At 35.8% G+C, this 10,072-nt stretch overlaps 1 protein-coding gene across 1 annotated transcript in view; it reads left to right on the forward strand.

The window, feature by feature from the left end:
• The window catches only part of cdh13 (cadherin 13), a 462,542-nt gene that overhangs the window by 424,338 nt on the left and 28,132 nt on the right, over positions 1-10,072 (forward strand). The window contains exon 13 of the mRNA XM_015374092.1: positions 8,400-8,633. Coding sequence (XP_015229578.1) covers positions 8,400-8,633 — 234 coding nt within the window. The remainder of the gene's footprint in view (positions 1-8,399; positions 8,634-10,072) is intronic.

A 10,072-nucleotide genomic window follows, 5' to 3' on the forward strand; every position in this document is an offset into this window, starting at 1 on the left:
AGTAACTGATAGCTTAGCTCACTACACTGGACAAGTAGCTTGCCCAACACTGACCAAACCTTTGATTGACAACTGATGTGATATTCAGATCTCCTATGATAAATATAGTCTTATTCTGTTTTTATGTCAACATTGTTCTTTATTTTCATTTTAAATACCAGTTTCCAAAAAAAATAAGCCTGTCATCTTGATGACGTTTTACTTGTATTTGATGAAACTCACACATCGGCTAGGAAGGATTAATATCAGAGGAGCCTCAGCAGCGTTGTTTGACCTCCCCAAGTCATGCTTCCTTCCACATGCTCTTTCTCTTGAATCAATATTTCTGTTAAGTCTCATAAAATGAACACATAATAGTGAATGAAGAGCTCAATAACTGCAGTGAAAGAAAGTATTTGCTCTGAGCTGCAACAGTATTAAACTTCTGCAAATCCAGTCATTGTTGTTCTTTTATCCACAGCTTTTAAAAAAGGCAGATTGTTGAATTAAGCTGTGTAAAAATAACTTGCTATGTTAACCTTTAGAAACTTCTCCCTCAAAGTCGTGAAGAGAGATCAGCTAAAAAAAAAATGAACTCACATAGAAGGTCCAGGTGCAGGAGTAATGGTCTACTGTGAGACATCAGCTTGTCCCTTCTCCTGTTTTACAGGAATGTGGCCAAACTGTCCGCCTTCAAATGAATGAGTAAGGAGACCACAGCTGCACTTGTTGCAAATGTATAAATCCAGGGAATAAGTGAGAGGGCAGGTTTCTAGTATCTGCCTGTCAACGGAATAGATATTTCAGGTTCCACAATAAATCGTCTATTTTTGCTCTTTTTTGTAACTTTGAGCTCAGTTCTGTGAAGTAATCCATTCATTGTTTCTGCTTACTATGTCCGTTTAGCTACAGAGCTTACTCATTGTATTCAGCTGTTCCATGTGGCATTTCCTTTATAGACTAAACATAAAAGAAGATTGTAGTCATTCGACCCTAAAACTGATTGGAAGTGCAATGGACACCTAAACCAGTGATTTTCTGTTGGTAGCATTATAAAAGTTATTGTCCTTCTTATAAGCAGAGTCCTTGTAGTCCTTTACCAAAATAAATACATATCTATTCTAAATAAGAAGTAGATGCCCATCTTTTTATTTTTATGGGATTTAAAGGTCCTTGTCTGGTGCATATTTCGAGATTGGTTACTTCTGGCACCACAAAGACCTTCATGATGTTTGTTTGAATGCATTGCCTACAACTTGTGAGATGAGTTCTTAGACTTGGATAACTTTTATTGTCATTTTGTATACAAAGAGCGTATTTTGATTTGTACAGCTTTCATAACATTTCTATTCTATAAGGAGCAGCAGTGATTCAAATGTAAACAGTGTGGAGGAAAAACAAGTTGCACAAAAACGTATTGATATGGAAGTTTAGAGCATTAAATATGTATAGTGCAAATATGCAGTGTTTTGGATTGGTGTTATCAGTGTGATACAGACTCTGTGAAATGATCAAGAGTTTTCACAACAGTTCAGCTGTCTGATGGCGGTCGGGAAGAGGCTGTTTTGGAATCTGTTGGACCTGCATCGAATGCTGCAAAGCCTCCTCCGAGAGGGAAGCAGAGAGAACAGTCCATGGTGGGCGTATGAGGGGTCATTGATGTTGTTACGGGCTCGGTACACAGCGCTGGGATGAAATGTCTGTAATGGATGGAAGAGTAGCCCTGATTATTTTCTCTGTTGTTCTCACCGCTCTTCTAGTTCTAAGAGTGTATTTTCATAAGTTCATATCTTGCATGCAGTCTATATTCTCAGAATATCTTTAACTGGATATCCAGCTGTTTGCATCAAAGTGCAGCCATGACAGGTGCATCACAGAATCGGAAATCATAGTGTTTATCTATTTCTTAAAGATAGAACAATTATATAGAAAACATATTTTTCTGGATCCTTTCATCCTTGCTGTTACACAACGCCCTCCACCATCCTCTGTAAGAGTAAGCATTTAGCCATAAAATTTGTATATCAAGTAAAATAATTTAGATCAGTTAGATTTAATCTTACTGGTCTTTTTTTTTTTTTTTTTTTTTTTTTACAAGCTTGAATGAATGACTGTTATAAAATACAACATGATTGCAGGCCTCCGTACATGCAATGATACATTCACTGATGGTGCAATGACAGTTTTGATTCTGTTATATGTTGCTCTACCCAAATGCATTATGGATCTGCCTTTTCGTCCCATGCCTTTTTTAAAAGTTTAAGCTGATGTTACATTTAGGGCCTGATCTTCAAAGATTTCAAATAAGAGGTGCTAAACTGCAGATATGCACACCGGTTTGTTTCCCCCCATTAAAATGAGCAGATTGCATGCTATACTGGCAATCTAAGAGTGGACGTAAAAAAAAAAAAAAAAAAAGATCAGGTTCAAAGCTATGGAGAAGGAGGTGAGAATAATAATCATAAAAAAAAATGTTAGCAATACAAAATATATTTGTAATGCACCTCATTTCCTATCTCAAAGTGCTGCAAAAGCGTGAAAAAATATCAAACATAACCATGCTTGGCTCAAGGTTAGAATTTATTAGATAAAGAGTGAAAAAAGTCCCTATTGCAAAGTGATGTGCACAAAGATCTGCTCTGTGTGTACAAACACATTTGCACCTGAATTATGTGAGTCAAAAAGTCCTTTTAAACTTCCGGCTGATTTTATTCAAATTATGAATAACTTGTTACAACTAAAAGGAAATGAAACCTAACTCATACTATTCAAGTTTCCTTAGACAGCTGTAGGTGTAGCTGTTGGCTGCAAGTAGGATGTCCTGTAGAGGTCAGTATTACAGCAATTTTTCAGGAACCTCTGACCGAAAACACTGCGATGAAAATGCTTTTTGCACGACAGTCTGTTGAAGATAATACTCAAGTTGTTGATGATGTCTTTTCTCTTTTCAAAGTAATCTTTAGAGGAGTTCCTGATTCTAGTCATCCCTAGAAAACAACCAGCCTTCTTTAAAAGATAATTTGACATTTTTTATCATATCTGTGAAGATTCACAGTTATCCAGGTCATCGTCAAGCTTGAAAAAGTTCAGTTAAGGGAAATTAGAAGACGTTTCGCCTCTCATCCAAGAGGCTTCGTCAGTTCGAACTAGTGGTGGGGAGCCCTGAAGAAGTCTCTTGGATGAGAGGCGAAACTTCTTCTAAAAAATTTCACGTCCAGTTGCCTAGACTAAACCATTTCAAGATACATTTTTATCAAGTTAGTTGCTGTTGCCCAAACAGATCATAGCAGAAAAGATCATTCATTTTATAGAAAATATGCAACGTCTTCCTGCAAACTTAACCTCTTGGAATCCTGATCTTCCTTAAGTAGTCTGGGCTGCTTTGACACTGCCAGAGGACATTTTCAGTCTAGTTTGTTGTCAGTGAAGGCTGATATTTATACTCCTCATCCACATATGCTAACTTACAGTATAGAGAGTAAAATGTAGAAAAGCAAATTGCTCTTTGAATAATAAACTGTCCTTTTCATATGCTTTTTTTGTATGACATTCAAAGGGTGAGCGAACACATTGTAGCAATAAAGTCTATGCTTCTTCCAGAAACTCTTGAGTTTTTAACCAGAACTTTGATGACAAAGTGGTGTGAAGTAGGGGCCAGCAGACAAGCCTCATTGATGCAGATCCAGGCGGATGATGACACGGTCATGATGCAATGGGGAATGAGGAGGAGGGGGAGACAAGAGGTTCAGGCAAATAGAGTGATTGGTGAGGGGAGTATTCATTTAGGAAGACAAACAGCTTCATTTAAAGTTAGCCAAGCACAGAGACACCCTGCAAACTGCAAATGGGTTGAAATTTGCATCTTTTCACTGATGGGGATCCAACTTTTATCCTCACTCTCTTGGTCTCCCATCTGAGATAATGGATTATCTAGGGTGCAGAGTGAGAGAGCCTTCTGTCTTTGATTTACTTTTAAACACATTTTCCATCTGCTTTTTTTTCAAAGTAATTCCTTTTCACTCCTGATCTGCTGCTGATATTGTAACGGCCTTATTTATCTACAGTATATAAGGAGCATTTGCTGTTTTGTGTCATTCCTTGAGAGTGTGCACACAGAGATCGTAGTCATTTCACGACTATTACACTGTAGAAATGACAAACTCTGTACCATTACATTTGATTCCTACTTATCTTTCACCATTACAATCTGCCGATGGTTTTTACAGCTGAGAATGAAATTAAAGTTTCGAGCTTGGCAAACAGATCATAAAGATTGTCTGCTTAACAGTTCCAGTAGTAGATATGATTTCTCAGCAGCATTCCATACATTGGTACTAAGCACAAAGAACATTAGTGAGGGAAATATGGGGCAAAGCGGGTCTGTCATCATTTCTCTGAGATATTTAAGTCCTCTATTTTGATCATTTGATTTTCTCAGTTAATGTCATCAAAGGGTATATATTATATATATTTTAACACCTCATTCAAAGTGTAATAACATTTTTTTCAGAATCATATTAAAACTGTGCCATGTAAGTTTTGGCCAAAGTTTTAACGTCTTTACTCCCACGAGTTTGCCGGCACTCTGTTTTGTATATTTAGATCAAACACATCAGTACGCTTGAAAATAATCATTTAAACTTTTAACAATTTTTGACAATTTTTGACATGTCATACATCTTAGTTCATTTTATTAGAACCAAGAGCAACTCAGCACATTAATAAAGATAGCAGCATGTTAAATCAAAACTAAAGCTTTGAGTTTCTACATTTGAAGCGTTCCTGAGGCCATATTATAAATCCAGTCTTAGATTATTTATATTCCATTTGTCGGTAAGGGTCCACAGATAAAAAGTAATCCAGCATATTCGTAATAAAAAAAACATTCCATTGATGAGAAAATCGCCACATAAAGTCAGTTTTTTACCATCAGAAAACTTTGATCCTCTTAGCTAATGTTAACCGTCTTTCTAATGACCCTGGTTCCAACACACATTTTTTGTCACTGTTGGGTATGTTTGTTTTCCTCACCTTCCAGCCTACAAAACAACATTGCTGTGAAAAAAAAAGAAGAAATATTTGCTTTAAAAATGTTTTGTGGCCATCAAAAAGCTCCAGTATGATTTTTGGGGTAAAATTGTTGTGTAAAAGCAATAAGCACAATTTGAAATAATTTGGCATATTTGGAGAGGTTTAGAGATGCTGGTGACTCAAGAGGTTAAAAGTCCCATGGCTTGGAACAAAAGGTCTGAAATCTTCTGCATCTAGTTGATGATATAATGCAGAATAAGTGTAAAACACTGACACATGCCTATTTTCAAGCATGTCTTTGTTACTGCTTTGTAAAAACACCTATTTTTGAGAAGAAAAAGAAAACTATGAGTCGTGTTTTAACTGCTGCAAATTCGGCTGTGTTTTAGTCAAGCTATTTTCATTTATCCTTTCAGAAAGTAGAAGCTTTAAATTGATGTGTAATTTAAGCTTACAGTTCCTTTGTTATTTTATTTTCTATTTGGGTATGCAAAAAGGCAAGGATTACTTTAATTTAGGTCACATATATAAAAAAGATGTTCAGGTAAATACAAATCACCTTGTCTGTGTATTGTTTTCTTTCTAGTTATAGGGGATTACTCTATTTACTCTGTCAGTTTAACAATTCTAATGCAAAAAAAAAAGGCATCCCAGATTTGCTGAGTATTTATGGTTATATTAATTACATGGATCCCCATTATTTATCATAAGCTTGACAACTACTTTTCTTGGTGTTTTACAATGCATTTACATAACATCATTACATTTGCATGTCCAAAAAATGAAAATAAATACATTGGAAAAGAATTAAGACAGAAAATCATTTCTAAAATATATTTGGAACATAAATGTAATTTTATATTCTCTGAATACAAGAGCTTTGTAGAGAAAAGTGTTCAAGTTCTTTTTTACAGCTGCCAGAAACTGGCATATTCTATTCATATATATATATATATATATAATAAAGAAAAACTTTATATTTCATTGATAAGCCTATTATGAGATATCGTGGATGATACTGTGATGAACTCACTTCTTGTTTAAAGCAGTTCACAGGGAAATATTTTTTGTTTAAGCTATTTTGAAATCTGTCTTTCTCTGTTTTGATGGCTGAAGAAAGCCTCCTTTATGGTCTATAATCGGGATAAAGGGAGGCACTCACCCTGCAGCTGAGTTGACTGTGAAATTTATTGCAGCTTAGGTCCTATCTGCAGTTTAGGTCAACAAAGAGAAGAAAAGGGAAGGACCAGATTAATGACCAGTTGTACCTCCACCACCCCAAGCAATACTTGTCATCTAGGGTCAGATTGCTTCGCATTTGAATTTCAATTAAACGCTCCTCACTTTGACATGGCTTATCTTTACTGACTTTATAAGCCGGACTGTCTTTAGTCTTTTTGTATTTCTGAATAATACATATTTGTACATTTTTGTCGCAATCCACAAGCCAGACTGTGACAGCGACACAGTTCACATACGCTCCCTCCTCCCACTATACCATCACCGAGGGGCTGGAGCAGCCACCGTCCTGGAGTCAGAAGGCTTCCATCAATCAAAAAAAGAAAGACTGCACCTTCCATCTGCCGATGGCTCCTTTGCAGCCTTTAAGATTGCTTGTCTCCTTTAAAAAACATTGCATTCAAGTGTAATTCATTTATTTATCTAACTCTTTTGATATTGATGCCTAATGGCTCTATAATCTGATGATACTTCTAATGAGCTGGAATTATGCTACTAGTATCATCCCTTTCAAAGTGATATCAGTGTTTATATGATGACCACTTGATACAATTAAAACGTAGAATGTGGTATGTGGTAAAACTTTTAAGGTTAAAAAAAAGAACATTTCACACACAATCCATTGTTATACAGTGTTGTGCCTAACACTACAACATCCATACAACAGCTTCAACTAAATTGTCTGTTGTTGCTATTTAAGAGGACTTGTGTGAATCTACATTGACAGAAAAAGGATATTTTTTATTCTCCTTGACATCTTTGCGACTTTGCCTCTCATCTTCTTGTCAAGGTGTTTGAGTGCTTGTTTTACATGTATAGAATGAAAACCAGCAGAAGTTGTATACAATGTGTGTCTATAACGAACATTGGGGGTAAAAACGGAAACTAAATACTCTTTTAAAGGTCAGCATGGAGCTAACCCTCTCTCTAAATTTAGTTAGCTGAAGTTGTTGGTTCATAAAATACATTTGTATAGGTTTTCTATGTTTTGATTAAGTCTAGAAGAGTTCATTGCTGCCTGACTCCTGGAACTATTTTGTATTAACCTCTAATCACAGTAGCTCAGAAAACCATTACAGAGAAAAACCAAGTAGTCCTTTAACCCAACATTTGTCAGTAAGGCATTATCTCAATGAAACACTGAAGAAGATCAGAAATGAAGGATCATGATGGTCTTTTTCACACTACGGTCATATTATGTGGATTTTGTGTTATTACCTTTGACATTTAATTTAAATTTTTAAAGTCAAGTTCATGTATACAAGGCATTTAAGATTCTTTTTTGGTCCAAATAAGGACATTTTAAGTACAAATGTGCATTTACTATGTTTCAATAAATGTCTGTAAAATGTAGTTTTACAAAGAGGAGGACATTGCTGGGTTGGTGTCAGTAAGCATGACACTGATGTCAATAATCTGACTGTTCAGTGTCCCTGCAGAGTAACAGCCTGGTGGAAGAAACTGTCTCTGTGGTGGCTCCTGCTTTGTAAATAGCACTCTGTAGTAGTGTCACCTGAAGGTCACAGTCTAAACAGATTTCGGCCAGGGTTTGTGGCGTCTGCTGAGATGCTAGTTGCTGTTTTCCTTACCCTAAGACATGTACAGATCCTGGGTGGAGGGATGGTCAGCCCTGATGATCCTCTCTGCAGACCGGATAGTTAGTTTTAGTTGTAGATGAGCCAAACTATGCAGAGATGGACTAACACAGAACAGACTGTGTTATGGCATTGTTGAATATAACCAGCAGCTCCTATAGAATGCTCTACTTTCTTGCTGTTGGGAGTCTCCGCTTGGTAGTTCTTGGAATAAGAATAGAACAATAGATGTTTTTTAAGCGGCTGAAGGATGGTAAGGTTGGATTATCTTGAGATGTCCTCTATCATTTCCACAGTGATTCTGACTCCCCTGGCAGACTGTGAATTGAACACTTAGAGAACATTCTAATTCAGAATAATCATGGCGTCATTATGGCGTTTTGCTGCACATTCATTGTATTTTTACTCCTTTCACATCTCTTGCTGCCGTTGCTTTTCACAATCTTCTCAGTTAGGATCATCTCAGCCTGGAGCAGATGAGAGAATCTTGGCAGGTGACTCAATGAATACTGGTCATTGCGCTGTCTTTATAAAGTTTTTGTTTTCTTTTTCCAGGCACCCCTCCAGCCACAGGGACAGGTACACTGATCATTCATCTGGAAGACTACAATGACAATGCTCCGTTTGTGGTGCCATCTGTAGCACAGGTGTGTGAAGATGCTAATGATTTGAATGTAGCCATCGTTGGAGGTCGGGACAAGGACCTGCCGCCAAACGCAGCACCATATAAGATAGAACTGGGAAAACAACCAGGCCTGGATAAAATATGGAGGGTCACCAGACTCAACTGTGAGTATTAACCATTAAAACTGGTTTTCAAGTTCTAGCATGATAAAATAAACACATCAAGTATTTATTATAGAATTTACTGAAACTTAAATGTGAACCCCAACCCCCAATTACCTTAATATTAGATAGAATTTCTTTTAAACTGTATGACCAGGGTCAAATGTTTTTTTTTGGCTTTTTACCAGAAGTTTCTCACAATAGTTTTGTGTAATTCTGGCCCAATCCTTCTGACATATGCATGTTTGGCCCAAATGCAAAAAAAATATTACTTAGATCAAAGAGAATATTTTCAATAAAGTGAAGTGTTTAAATGCCACTTCTGGAGTCTCAAATAATTTATTTGGATTCGAAAACTTTCTTCTATGATTGAAAACATTTTTATTGAAGTGTTTTTTAATTGATTAGTTGTTTGTTTGAACAACTTCCTTTTTGATTGAACGATAAAGACATAAACGTCCTACCCATTATATTGTCCAATCAAAAACCAACGTTACTTAAATTTAAAAAGTTGCTTTAAACAAAACAAACTTCAAGTATATATCAAAGAAAAAAAATTCAATCAAAGAAAAGCAGTGTTCAAATTTATTTTTTATCAGTCTCAACTATATTTTTGCATTCAAATACCTTTTTTCTTTGATTGAAAAGGTTTTTTTTTTCATTGAAGTGACAGCGTTTTTAATTGAAAACATATTTTTTAATTTGAAGCTACATTTTTTAAAATTTAATAATAAAGACGAAAATCTACCTTCATACTAACAGAACAAAAATTGTTAAATCAAAACATTTGTTAAGCACTATAACATCACAAGGATTAAAGGACTAAGTAATGAGAACATGATAAACAATCGGATTAACAATAAAACTGCAAACAACGGAAAGTCTGGCTTGTTTATTGTTTTCTCTGTAGTTTTAAGCGTTCTGGAAGACTTAAAAAAGGAAAGGAAGTTTTCCAGAGTTTAGGAACTGAAGCTAGAATGCTCTATTTCTTCGGGTCTCAAGTCCACAGAGAGTTGTTGATCTTCTAAAAGCCATAGCAGAATATCTATGGCAGAATATATATCTAGAAGCTTAGAAAGATAAGGACATGCCAGATCCTTTTGAATATTTAAAAACCCAGAAAATGTTTTAAGAGGTGGAGGAAAAAGTTAGGTTTTTTTTTTTCCTCACACCCTTTCAGCTCTTCTCACTAAGTTTCTCTCCAGCTGACATTTTGACCGTGATGACTGCAGCAAATTGTGGACGTTTTGCAGCTGATCTGGGGGGTTTGTTCATTTGTAAGACCCATTTGTGTCTAAAGTTTGGGTTCCTGGATAGTCCCCTGAAACATTGCTTTAATGTTGATATATAATATCATATAATGTTCTTCATAGTTATTCAATTCAAAATCACCTTATTATTTCCAAAGGAAAACTAATGTTGCAGTAATTTATAGATTTTTT

The sequence above is a fragment of the Cyprinodon variegatus genome, unplaced genomic scaffold (genome assembly GCF_000732505.1).
Source record: "Cyprinodon variegatus isolate N-32 unplaced genomic scaffold, C_variegatus-1.0 Scaffold97, whole genome shotgun sequence".
In the NCBI taxonomy this organism is placed as follows: Eukaryota; Metazoa; Chordata; class Actinopteri; order Cyprinodontiformes; family Cyprinodontidae; genus Cyprinodon; species Cyprinodon variegatus.